General features: G+C 38.0%; 1 protein-coding gene across 9 annotated transcripts in view; it reads left to right on the forward strand.

The window, feature by feature from the left end:
* The window catches only part of LOC119912170, a 44152-nt gene that overhangs the window by 14385 nt on the left and 15869 nt on the right, over positions 1-13898 (forward strand). For 5 of the 9 annotated variants that reach the window (XM_038731212.1, XM_038731213.1, XM_038731214.1 and 2 more), the window contains 15 exons: positions 371-567; positions 1980-2017; positions 2428-2816; positions 3172-3338; positions 3573-3707; positions 4210-4291; positions 4789-4988; positions 5196-5330; positions 7249-7347; positions 7472-7509; positions 8055-8224; positions 9881-10063; positions 10168-10202; positions 12820-12972; positions 13651-13779. In XM_038731212.1, coding sequence (XP_038587140.1) covers positions 371-567; positions 1980-2017; positions 2428-2816; positions 3172-3338; positions 3573-3707; positions 4210-4291; positions 4789-4988; positions 5196-5330; positions 7249-7347; positions 7472-7509; positions 8055-8224; positions 9881-10063; positions 10168-10202; positions 12820-12972; positions 13651-13779 — 2150 coding nt within the window. The remainder of the gene's footprint in view (positions 1-370; positions 568-1979; positions 2018-2427; positions 2817-3171; positions 3339-3572; positions 3708-4209; positions 4292-4788; positions 4989-5195; positions 5331-7248; positions 7348-7471; positions 7510-8054; positions 8225-9880; positions 10064-10167; positions 10203-12819; positions 12973-13650; positions 13780-13898) is intronic. The other 4 variants (XM_038731216.1, XM_038731218.1, XM_038731220.1 and 1 more) reach the window with 4 other exon arrangements.

The raw sequence follows: 13898 nt of genomic DNA on the forward strand, positions 1-13898 counted from the left end.
AAAGAAGCACAAATAAAAGGAAATACTTAATGTAAAGAGATGCAAAATCAAATTTTTTAAAAACATTTACCTTAATTAACCTTAGTAAAATTAATAATCAGTCATCTTTACCATGTGTGGCTGTAAAGGGATGTGCATCGTGTGTGGTCAAATCTGTCTGTGCTTCCGGGTATCATCTGAGGAGCCAAAGATTGGTTCCTATTTATGCTGAGATCTCTAATTGGCTTGTACAGATGGTAATGATGGTTATGATGTAACAATCAAAAAAGGTATTATCGATTAGGATAAAATGATAATTAAATCTACATTTCTACAATAGAGACTCTGTATGCTGCAAAAAAATTACACTTTGTTGGTCTTCATCCTCTAGCTGTCCAGTCTCTGTCAAACCAGTCTGACCTGGAGGCCGTAGTTAAAGCTCTGGCTCCTGCTTTACTGGCCGAGCTAGGCAAGATGAAGTCCTCCTCTTCCTCTTTCTCTACAGCAAAGGGGGAGTCATCTACAGATCCCTCTAAAGCAACGCCCAGCCTGCAGAAGAGCATACCAAGTTCTGCTACAAAGACAAAGGTTGGTCTACATGTATACCAGGAGAATTTAACACTTTGATCAAAGACTAAATTGAAAATACTTCTGCATAGGAAGCAGAAAATCATGTCTGAAAAGACAGATGACATTAAGGTTAGATTGGATAGTTTAACACAGATGCATTTTGTCACAAAGCCGCAACAGCTGGTAACCATGGCTTCGGTTCAGCTGTACATGTTTGATCCAGACATACAAACAGAACAACACGAACCAGCTTTGCAACCTAGACAGGAGCAAAAGGTTTCAGAGCTTTAAGTTATTTATTAGTAACACATTTATCTTTCATTTGTAATGTTTTAACTGTGTGTCACTTTAGCACAGTAACAACTTAATGTCCATTGACGTTTGGTACGGACGATGGGGGTGAAGGGAGGCAGTGGGCAGACGTCTTGTCACTGCATGTGTTGCAGCTCAGTGTGTTTTTTGTTATGGCAATTTATATCTTATAGCATTATTGTATGTTTCTTATACCGTTTGATGTCATTCATGGATCAAGATCATTATGTACTTTAGCACTTTGCACTGTCAGCACTGTCAGCTCCACTACTGCTCTTTTGGGTGCACTTTTCTGCTGGTCTATTTTCATACATGCTAATGACCCAGGGCCCCTATCTGGCCTAATAGGTGTCAGATAAAGTTCCTGTTTTCCAACTTTTTGTTTTTGTAACTGTCACTCAAACAATCATTTTTCTGCACAGCAGCAGATGCTAAAAACAACTTCACTCCACAGCTCTATAAAACACACACACACACACACTTTCCACCCCTTTGTACTCTCCTACGGACTGCTCTGTACTCTGTATGATTTGTACCTCTGCGGCCTTAGAATAAATATGACAAAGACAACTCTGTGTTCAGGACCAACTTTACTTCACATTTCCAGAACGGTTAATTTCCATTACATTTTCCACCAGTGTTTTTGTGGGCGTGCAACACTAGCCACTATGCGAGCATTATGGCGCGTTTTACAAAGTAAAAGCTGGACAACAATCAAGCTGTTTTCAGGCAGTTCAGAGCAGTGTTTTCGGTGGGAGATGGGAACTCCCTTTGGGTAGGCTTTTTTCACTTTGCAAACCTATTACATGCACAAAAAAATATATATAACTCAATAAAGGAAAAATAATTGCCAAAAAGCATAATATGACCTCTTTAACGTGTGCATAAATGCAACAGTTCCTCTCGGTCAGTCTAAAGAAAATAAACTCCAGATGCAAACAAATTAAAGAGAGTAAATAGCCTGGATGTGAAAGGAATAACAAGCACTGTTGTCAGAGAACGGGTATTTTTTCTTTCTTTTTCTGTCTTTCTCTCTTGTCCCTGGTAAATGTACATATTAACACCACATGTCTGTTATCAGATTAATCTGAAATAAGAAATCTCAATTTGTTTTACAGGAAACTGATTCTAAGGAGCAAAAGCAGCCTCCTCAGAAGTAAGATGTCTTTCACACAGATATCTTTTTTAACAGTGATAGAAGCTAGAGGGGTTTTTCTTGTTTTTGTCAATATAGTGCTATAAATATTTAGTTGGTGCTTAAAAGCCCAGTATGTAATATTTTTTGGAGGATCATTTGACAGAAATGCAATTTAATTTACATAACTATGTTTTCAATGGTGTATAAATACCTTACATAATGAACAGTTATGTTTTTATTAACTAAGTATGCGCCATTTCTACACACACCACATGCTAAAACATGGAATAAAACTCATCCCAGGAATTCAACCTGTAGGATAGTACTTCTTATAGTGAGAACATATAAAAACGTTCAAACCATGAACTTGACTTCACATTGCTCCATATTCCCTTGCTTAATCCTTGGAACTCTTATTTTGTTAACAGAAAACCTGCCACATCCGGTGATGCCACACCTCAAACCGCTACATCCACAACCACCTCTAGAAAGGTTGTTCTCAAAAAAGCTGCAAGAGGCAAACTTGCCTCTCAGAAGATTGCAGCTAAAGCGTCAGTTAAAGGCACGGCTTTCATTAAATCAGTACCAAGCATAACCAAGCAGATGGTTAAAACGGCAAAAACGGGAAAGTGTCCTGTGAAGGGAGCTGTGAAAAAGACTGTGGTAAAGCATATTAGTTCCAAGTCCACTGCTCAAGGAAAGATGACCAAGACAGAGTCTTCGCAAATGCAACCGCAGGCTGCAGGACACCCAGCTGAAGCTGCTGTGGAGGCAAAGCTGCCAGGTAGAGGGTTGGAGATAAAGACAGTGCAAAAAAGTATGTTTGAGACACTTTTTTGTTTGTAGAATTTTTTTAGGATTGTTTAAGGATTATGCTGGCAATATCCTATATAAATATATAAAATGTTTTAATTAAAGCTAAATCACTTCCTAAAATATTTGTAGTAGTAAAAAATATTACTCAAACAGGAGGAAATGGTGTTTTTTAAACTGCACATCTCAGCAACTTAGGTTTTCATCAGCTTATGATGTAACAATCAAGAAAGCTGATATCACTATAACATTATAATTAACTCAACATTTTTTACAATACCAACTCTGTATGAGACTTTGCAAACACCAGGATGCTGCAATTTGTCTGACACTTTGTGTGTTGGTCTTCATCCCTCTAGCTTTCCAGTCTCTGTCAAAACAGTCTGCTCCTGATTTACGGGATGAGCTAGACAAGATGAGATTCTCCTCTTCCTCCTCTACAGCAAAGGAGGAGTCATCTGTAGATCCCTCTAAAGCAACACCCAGCCTGCAGAAGAGCGTACCAAGTTCTACCACAACGACAAAGGTTTGTGTGTGTGTGTGCCTGGAAAATGTAATATTTTAAAGAGTTTAAAGACTAGACTGGAAATTAAACTTTATTTCTACATACGAAGCAGAAAAACGTGTCTGAAACTAGAGGTGACCATTAAGGTTTCACTGGACAGTTTAAACACAGATGCATTTTGTCTTTCATCTGTTAATGAGGACCAACACTACATTTGTCTCATAAGTTGTTTTTTTTTTCGCTCTCTTTGTTCAGTCTGGTAAATCTTCACTTCCAACCACAGTGAGAATCGAAGGGATTAGTAGTTGTGTCCCACGCAATGATGTGATTGTTTCTTTGGAGCACTTTGGAAAAACTAAGTCAATTTTACTGTTTGAGTCACAACGGGAGGTATGTATAGAGAGAGTGAAGACTGATTGTTTTTGCTATCCAGGCCTATATTTGCTAATGTTAAACAAATATAGCTTTCCCTTGACCATGTTTTGCTTTTGTTTTGTTATTTGGTATGATGCTTTTATCCAAAGTATTTCTGTTAGATAACCAAGGGAATCAAACCCCTAAACCTTCAATCCTGGAAGTCTGTATCCAGGCCTAGAGATGTGTTTGTGTTGACCACTGTGTGTTATTGGTTAAAACAAACATAACTCACCCAAACTCACCAAAGTCTCTACAGTTCACTATTAAACAGTTTATATTAAATTGAATTAAAAAATATTCTCCTAGACCCTCTAAATATATAAAGCTGCAACTGACAGTTATCAATTAATCTGCTAATTTTATAATTATTGTAAATATTTGGTTAGAAATAAGTGAAAATGGCCATCACAATTTGTCAGAGAGTAAGGTGACGTCATCACGTGAAATTTTGTTCAGCTAATGATCTGTGCAAAAGCAGGCTACAGGACAGCCAACTGAAGCTGCTGAGGAAGCAGTGCTGCCAGGTGGAGGGGTGGAGACAAAAACAGTTCAAAAAGGTACTTTGTAGACCTTTTGCCATGAATGTATGGTGAAATATGTTAAAATGTTGTGTTTGTAGAAAATGTTTTTGGTTAGCAATATTCTATATTTTTGTTATTGTCAACAGCTCCCATGAATAGACCAAAACAACTATGTGTTAGTCTGTCCCTCCATGCTTTCTGACTTACCCAGTCTGTCTGTTGGTCAAAGCACCGAGTACAGTGGTTACTAATAAACATATGGTTCACATTGATTTCTACTAAAGACGTGGCTGTTTAGCAAATGTTACTCAAACGGGAGGAAATGGTTGCATCTTTACTGCACTTTCCAGTTATTTAGGTTTTCCCAAAGAAAACATATATACATGATATATGATGTAACAATCAGGAAAACTGTTATCTCTATTATTTGATATTTAACTCAACATTTCTTGCAGTATCAACTCTGTATGAAACTTTGCAAACACCAGAATGCTTTTGTGTGACACTTTGTGTGTTGGTCTTCATCCCTCTAGCTGTCCAGTCTCTGTCAGAACAGTCTCACATGGAGGCCGTGGTTAAAGCTCTGGCTCCTGATTTACGGGATGAGCTTGACAAGATGAAATTTTCCTCTTCCTCATCCTCCTCCTATACAGCAAAGGAGGAGTCATCTGTAGATCCCCATAAAGCAACGCCCAGCCTGCAGAAGAGCGTACCAAGTTCTACCACAACAAAGGTTTGTGTGTGTGTGCCTGAAAAATTTAACTCTTTGATCAATGATTAAACAAAAAAAATATGAAATATACCATCATGTCTGATAGTACCGATGACATTAGGATTTGATTGGACAGTTTAAACACGGATGCATTTCTGTCTTTTGTCCGTTAATGATAACCAACACTACATTTGGTTTAAGTTTGTGTTTCCGTCTCTCTTTGTTTAGTTTGGTAAATCTTCACCTCCAACCATGGTGAGACTCAAAGAGATTTGTAGTTCTCTCTCACACAGTGATGTGATTGTTGCTGTGGAGCACTTTGGAAAAACAAAGTCGGTTTTACTTTTTCGGTCCAAACTGGAGGTATGTATAGAGAAAGCGAATAGTAGTTTTCCTTGACCATGTTTTGCTTTTGTTTTGTTGTTCGGTGTGATGCTTTTATCCATAGTATTACTGTTAAATAAACAAGGGAATCAAACCCCTAAACCTTCAAGCCCATTTTTGTAATCGATTAGTCTGCTGATTTGATTATTTTTGGAATTTAACATAGAAAATATAAAATTTAACATATAAAATATAAAATTTGAGACTTTTATGTGTGACATCTTCAAATCAAATTTAGTTTAATGGTCCAAAATACAGAGGTAATCAATTAATTATCCTAGAAAAACAGCATATATTCACATTTGAGAAGCTTGAACACCTACATGCAGGAAAAGGTCCACGGGGGTTTTCTGAGACAAGGTGTAAGTGATAGCTTAGCCCGCCCCCCAGAACAACTGAATTTTTGCTGTTTTTGAAAAAAATGGTTTCAATATTGTTGCTGTTTAACTAATTGAGCAATTTATCATCTATCTTTAACATCTTTTTTTACTGAGCAGTTGTATTTCACAAACATCACAACAATACAATCTGTGCTTATTTCTCAGCCTGTAGCATTGGGGTCATCCCAAAGACTTGGCAAACAGTAAGAACAAACAACAAGAATCAGCAAAATAAGATAGTATTAAGTAATTATTGTTGTATAAAATAAATAAAAATAAATAGGACAAAAAATTGGTATGGTAAAATACTGAGTTGACCAAAGATCCACCGTCCATCTTTCCCTTTATCTCTCAATGTTATTTCTTCATCATTCCCCTCATATCCCCACTAGCCCTCCCTTATTCATCTCAGTCCCTTCTACCATCTTCCCCCCTGCAGCGACCTTCATTAATTTATATTGAATCATATAAAAGTGTGATGCATGCTAAAATTTGGAGTGCTACATTGGATTAATGGTTGCGAAGTATGATATGAAAGGTTTCCAGGTCTTATTGAATTGTAGGAGCTTATGTGCTGGAGCACATCTTATCCTTTCCAAATAAAGGGTGTTAGTCAGGTCCTCTAGCCACATCTTAGAAGTAGGGACAGTTGCATCTTTCCATACCTTGAGAATTAATTTCTTTGCCGATATGAGGCAGAGGGAAAGAAAACGTTGGTGTTCTGTGTTTAATCTTTTGAATGTCTCAGATTTGCCAAGAGTAATAAGCAAAGGCTCTGGCTCAGTGGGTATTCATAACCTCCGACATAATGCTACATATATCTATCCAAAAAGATTGGGTCTTGGGGCAGAGAAGAAAACTATGAAGGAGGGTTGCCAATGAAATGTGACATTCGCACACAGGTGACTCAAGGGTAAATGCTATGCAGTTTCTCTTAGGAATAATTGTGCATAATTTATGTAATAATAATGTGTATAATTTTAAATTGCATGAGACAATGTCTTGTCTATGAAGATTCTCAGTCATCCAGGTCATAGTTATCCAATGAAGGTTAAAATGAAGGGCAACTGACAATGTCTTGCATTATTTGAGCAGGTATGTATGTTCTTCAACCTCTGCTCCCATAGGTCATCTGGAATTTGTTCCACAAGCTCCTTTTTCCACTTGGATTTATAAGATTCAGAGGAGGGGGACCATAATTAAAGCAGAGAATTGTATATGCGGGAAATCAACTAATTTTCATTTGGTGATCGTCTCAGACAATAATCTATAGATGATTGCGTTTCAGACTCAAAACCTTTAAATGTTTCCATATGTAATCCCTGATTTGTAGGTAGCGGAAGAAGTTGCCATTATCCAGTCCATATTTCCTCTGTAGCTGTATAAAGGAAGCAAGCTATTAATGTTTTGTGTCCAAATGTATTGAATAGATGGTCCTGAGAGTCGTAGTAATGCAAAGGTGTGTGTGTGTGTGTGTGTGTGTGTGTGTGTGTGTGTGTGTGTGCGTGTACATGTAGGCAATCGTGTGTTTTGAGAAAGCAGAAGACGCTAACAAATTGAAGAGCGCAAAGAGCCTCAATGTTAAAGGAACAGTAATCACTGTTGTCAGAGAAAAGGTATTACTCTTTGTCTGTCTTTCTCTGTCCCTGGTTAATGTACATGTTAACATGTGTCTGTTGTCATGTGGTGTCAAATATCAGATTAATCTAAATTAGCACATCTTAATTTGTTTGTTTACAGGAGACTGATTCTAAGGAGCAAAGGCAGCCTGCTCAGAAGTAAGATATCTTTCACACAGACATCTCTTTTAACATCCTGTAGAAAAAGCTTATTTAACGGCGCTGCATTTAACTAGCCGTGAACATGAACGATTTTCTGGTTTGCAATTATTTCTGGTTTTCTTTGACCATTTACAGTGTTTTCAGTTCATGAAAGTTAAATGTAACATTTTGGACACCTAAAATGCATTGTTCAGCCTTTAGTTTAGGAGTCAACTGTTAATTTTTAATACCGATAAGTACATTTTGATTTAGGCTAAGCCTGTCTACAAGATAATGTGTCCATCCCCTGTATGTTAAATGTCTTTCATATAATTAATTTAAGAACAACTTATACTAAAACATATAATAAAAGTCATCCCAGAAATTCAACTTTAAGGACAGTATTATCTTAAAGTGAAGGACATATAAAAACATGACTTTGACTTTACATTGCTCCATTTTCTCCTGCTTGACCCATGTAACTCCACTTCCAGTGTCTCCACACCTCAAACCACTACATCCACAACCACCACTAAAAAGGTTGTTTCCTCTGAACCTAACAGGCCTCCACTTAAAGAGCCTTTACCCTCCGGAGCCAAAGAGGCAACTACAAGCAAACTTACCAAGACAGAGGCTTCACAAATGCAACAGCAGGCTGCAAGACACCCAGCTGAAGCTGCTGTGGAGGCAAAGATGCCAGGTAGAGGGTTAGAGACAAACACAGTGCAAAAAGGTGTGTTTGTTACATTTTAATGGATAGATAGTGAAGTATGTGGCGTTTGTAGAAAATGTTTAAAGGATAAGGCAATATTCTATATATATTTTTTATTAACTTATCATGTAACAGCTCCAATGAAAAGACCAAAACCAACAATATGTTTGTCTGTCCCTCTGTGCTTTCTGACTTTACCAGCCTGTCATTTGGTCCCAAGCCCCAAATACAGTGGTTACTAATAAACATGTGGTTTGTGGCTATATTTATTTATTTATTATTTGTAATTAAAGCTAAATCACAGTGACTGTGATTAATAGACATTTTGTGAGTATTTGTGGAAGGAGGACTATGTATGTGGGACTGACTCAAAATAAACTACAGTGTGTCTCTCAGCAACAGTGCAACAGTCCGACTTATTCATGTGTTTTTAGTAGTTTTGGACAACAATGGAGCTGTGTGGCCCAGAGGAAGAAGAGATATCAGGCATTGATTTCCACACAATATTTAATCGTATTCAATCATTAATTGTTGCATTTGGTCTTTTCATGGGATTGGTTAAAAAGTTAAAAACTCCAAAATGCCAACTTTCTAGCTGACACAGTATTTTTTTAAATAGGTTTATTTAGCTCATAAAGTAAAATTTTCTCATGCTGTGATGGAACACTCAAACGTTCATTTTATCTGATAAATGGAGGATATGTTCAAAGATGTGTTTTTCTTTGGACAAACCACGCTTATATAATTTTGTATAACTTGTAGGCCTATCATTACATCAACAACACATTCAATCCCACAGAACATTATTGTTAAGTAAAAAATTTCTATTAAATGTAGATCGTACTTGCATAGTTCACCTTGCCAAATATCTTTAGTTAAGAAGATATCTAAGAAATGTCTTTCAAATGTTCTTTGAAATACAGCAGGTGTAAAATTAGGGGGTTATGCCGAATTTTGCATGCCTGCTGAGAATTGCATGAAAATGCATTAAAGTTCTGCTTTTAAATGCTATACTATTCTTTGTGGGTTCATCAATAGTGATAAATGATCAGCATATACTTAATGAACGTTAAGAATCGTCAATATTATTATTTATTATTACACTTAGTAAAAGTACAACTTCTTGAGATTCACCAAAAATATGTGGCGTTAACTGCATTCAAACAATGTGAACAGCAAAGTATCTGAAAAGGACTTTTTGTAAGTGAATGCATAATTCGGCAAAACAGATAATGTAGGCTACCTGCAGAAATTTGCATCCACCTCGAGGTGTATGCAATTCACGGCAGGCACAACACCTGCGCTGCAAATCATCACTAGACCTCGTGGGATCAAGGCCTGATCATTGTTGTAAGCTCAACCGGAGGTCGATTGTGTCTGACTTGACGGCGCTGTTTTTATTCCTGTATCTATCAAGTCGGCGAAAGTCAGCCAGTTATCTCGAACGCACCTGTTGACTCCCAGTTATACAGCGTGCTAACTTCGACAGCTGTTTTCCAAAGTTAACATAGCTCTCCTTATTAGCTAGCCTCCTTACATGCTTGCTAATAACTGTTTTGAAGATGGGTCTCCGACATTGACAGCGTTGTGTTGGAATCCAAGTAAAGCCTATGTGTGGGAAACACTGAAGTGTTCAAAATACTTCTATTAATCTTAATTAAATTTGATATTTTGAAGATCCTGTGGCTGCAGGAAAAACACAAACGGATGCAGCTTCAGCAAAGGCTGCATCTCTAACATCTGAGCCCACAGCTGCAGCAGTAAGAGAGCAGCTACCGGCAGTATCCACGCTGTCTTCTGCAGTTACCCCTCTGACTCTTGGGGAGATGGTAGAAAAGCACCTGGATCCAAAGAGAATAAGTAAGAAATCTAAGAAAGAGGCTGAGTGTTTTTTTTTCACAAATATCTGCATGTGATCATAATTTTACAGTCTCTCTCTTTTTTTCTTTGTCTCTCTTTCACAGTGTATCTCAAGTTGAACAGCTATACTTCACCAGATGTATGTTTCCTCAAATCGCTTGAATGAAGTACAAAAATATTTACACATGTAGTTTTCCTTAAAAGGAGGTTGTTCTATAGCAAGAGAACATGGCGTAAGCATTTTTGGTTAGAAATACTGGAAAAGTAATAGAATTCAAATAAGTAAACCCTGTATTTGAAACTCCTTAAACAACAACCAAGTAAAACCCTTTAGCCGTTTTTAGGGCTTTTCGACAACAGACTTAAATAAGTAACAGCATTGCACAATGCAACATGAGAAGTAGATGAGTTGAGGGTATTACAAATGTTTTTGTGATTGCGGGCATAACACATTCATAAACTATAAGTGGGCTTGTTGCAACAGCACATTTTACTGCAGGAGTTTGTCTCAGACTTTGTTTCATCAGACACAGTAACCAGTGCATCATGTGGCAGACGTCGGCGACATAAAATTTTAATACAGTTATTAAAATTAATATTTCCGGGAATATTAATTTATACCTCGAAATTAGGAGCACCACCTAAAGATTTGCTTGTCCGCCCGAGGCTTTAGGTCCTTGAGTATAGCCTGAGAATTATACAGAGTTCTGGTAATTCATTAGTCGTTATTGGTTCAGGTATTCTGAAATCGTAAGGTCAATCAGTCAGTCTCAGATCTGAGCGTAAGTTCTATGTATAGGGACTCAAGGTGAATTTATTAACTAACAAAAGAGGGTACAATAGTGGGTAAATGTGGTGATATTACAGGGATAACAGTTAATATGACAACCAGGAGGTACTAAAACAGGTTAGCCTGTGTAAGGTTCAGTTTATATTGTAGAGGGAGAGAATTCTACGAGTATGAGGGAACGAATGACCAAAATTGGGTTGCAGATTTAGTTTGTCTAATCTAAGGGTTATTAACTGTGGATGGAGCCCATAGAACACCAACGAGTCACAGAGGGTGGTTTGTTTTGCCCTACCGTTGCCGCAGGTCCCGTGGCGAGGCTCGACTGCGGGTTGGCTCGGGAAGTCGGTTCTGGCCCGACCCCAGTGGCGTTTCCGAGTTGGGTTGAAACCGGTGGATTGGGTCCGGAGTCCTCTTGTGGGAAGCGCTTGCAGCAACTGGCTGTCAGCCAAGGCTTTTGCTCTGATCTCAGTTTGTTTGGTGTCGCTATAAGGCCCACTCAGGGTTCTGTTGTCAGAGCCGTGGTTTCATTTATTCAAGGCCATAAATGAAGGCTTCTGAGTTTCTGGTCCAAAGTTGCTCACAACGGTCGGATGAGGTTGCAACAACAAAATCAAATAAACTCACACATTCGCCGTAGGTTCGCGAGGCCTCGGGAATATAGGCTATTTAATGTTGCTGAGGTTTAACAGGCAGCTTCAAACAAAATAAAGAAAATCAAATCTCCCGCTAAGAAATTTGGAATTCAGGGTCGTAGCTTTCTCAGCTCGTCTGAAGGAGATTTAAGTACGAAACAAAAAAATCGGAATTTCAAAAGTAAAGGAAGTTAAGAGAACGTACACGTTTAGTTTCAAGAAAGTTTAAAAGAGAAAAGTTTTTTGAAGAGGCAAGAAGAGAACAAAAGACAGCAGGGCCTTTTTATTGATCCCGCTAGGTAGTGTGACGTCATTTTGGGGATGGTCTCCCAAACGTCGCTAAGATGTTAACTTTTTGGGATAAAGAAATATACGTTGCGCGTATTTCCCTTTAATCTCTCTCTCCACAATATCGACATTTGGAAAAATAATGGACAATAAACAGAATAAACACAGTTATACTGGAACCTTGCTTGGTTCGAGTAACAGGGGTTTTTATGGTCTCTCTTCTCTGCATTCCTGGCTTATCGCACCGGTTATCAGAGAATGAAATGGTGGTTTATGGCTCAGCCGTTCTGTGGAGACAAAAGAGTCAGGTTGAGGCTGGAGGTGACCTGCGGGAGGAAGAAGGGGTCAGATCGCCCCCTTTCCTGTCCTGTGGACTGTCTTTAGTGACACCTTTACGGCTAGAAAGGTTCACTAAGGCTCTTTGAATACACAATCCTTAAGCGATTCATTGTCTGATTGAGTCTCTTTCGGTCCTTACAAAACACCAGGCGATGTCTCTGGGTTTTACATGTGAAAAGGTCAACTCTCGGGGAGGGAAACTTCCCTCCCTCTTTTGACACCACCTGACCTTCTTTGAAGTGCGTCTGCTTGAGTTCACAACAATCACTTAGTTCCCCCGTGATGCAGCATCTCAGTGGCTTAAAGCGTTGGCTCAGCCTCTAAAACTACTACTCGCTACAGTAGCTAGGAAGCTCGATGTCACTTAATGTAATGTAAAGTGTAGTTTTTAATTGGTTAATTAATCTATACATTTTATGTAGCTTATCTGGATCTAGGTCACATAGATTTAATAAATTATATTATTACACATATTAGACATAATTGTTATATTCTGCTGGGAAGTACTTAGATGCATAATTCCATGTTGTCACTGCTGTTTTCCCATCAAACTTGTTGTGACCAGTATTTTCCTGATTAACTGTTGTTTATGATTATGTTGATATTATTATATACATGGAACAAAGAGGTCACAAGAGGTGTAAACCCTTTACAAACTAACTAACACCATTACTGCCTCATTATTTTCCCTCTTTCTTTATCTGCAGTATTTCAAATATGGTAAGAAGCTGTTGCTCATAACTGGACTGCCGGAGTATCACGATGGCCGCTACACAGAGGATGAACTTGCAGAACTTCTCAAGCCATTTGGGTTTCAACATAAAGATGACACCATCTATGTCGTTCCTCAGACATGCATGGTAAATACCATGTTATAAGTCTGTATTGGTTTGTTATATTAATTCCATTTTTCTGCTATTTGTTTTTAGTCTTTGATCAGAGGGACTGATTCTGACACTAACTGTTTTGTGTTGCACAACTGTATTAATTGATTCTAAATTAAAGATGAGTTATGCAACATTTACATTCTTTTTAGATGGATCATTTATCATGAGAGTTTTGTTATATGCATATATGTATCTCACAAAATTGAGAAAACCCCTCACATTTTTGTTAATATTTAATTAGATCTTTTCACTTAGGGGTTACTCACCTTTGTTGCTGTGTGATGTGTTATTTTGAAGGAACAGCAAATTTACACTGTTAAGCTGATGGTACACGGGGCAACTTTTTGAGCAATGTTGCTTGTAGCAAGTTCGACTATGTTTTGAACGGATAGCGGCGGTGCAGGGCAAGTTATCTTACCATTGACGGCAACGTTGCCCTGCACGATTGCTCTAAAAGTTGCTCTGTGTATCATCGGCTTTATACAAGCTGTACACTCGCTACTTTACATTGTAGCAAAGTGTAATTTCTTCAGTGTTGTCACATGAAAAGATATAATCAAATATTTACAAACATTTGAGGGGTGCACTCACTTTTGTGAGATACTGTAAATTAAAGTATTAATACATTTTAGTTTCTGGTTTTCCTCTCAGGCCTTCGTCATGATGCCGACAGTGAAGAATGTGCTTCACACAATGAGGGCAGTCAGAGAGAATGGCATTTATTTCAAAGGCTCTACACTCCATGCCCATGTTATATGCAGTTTCATTGCAAACACTCCAGTAAGCACGTACACAAAACTGTTTTTATTGACAGATTTTTATAGAAGTTCATTATATTCAAGACCTTAGTTCATCGAGAACATCAAATATTTACAGAAAAGCATGCATCTCTCTCATAA

The sequence above is a fragment of the Micropterus salmoides genome, unplaced genomic scaffold (assembly GCF_014851395.1).
Source record: "Micropterus salmoides isolate LMB-PRFRI ecotype aquatic unplaced genomic scaffold, ASM1485139v1 Ms_hic_scaffold_2, whole genome shotgun sequence".
In the NCBI taxonomy this organism is placed as follows: Eukaryota; Metazoa; Chordata; class Actinopteri; order Centrarchiformes; family Centrarchidae; genus Micropterus; species Micropterus salmoides.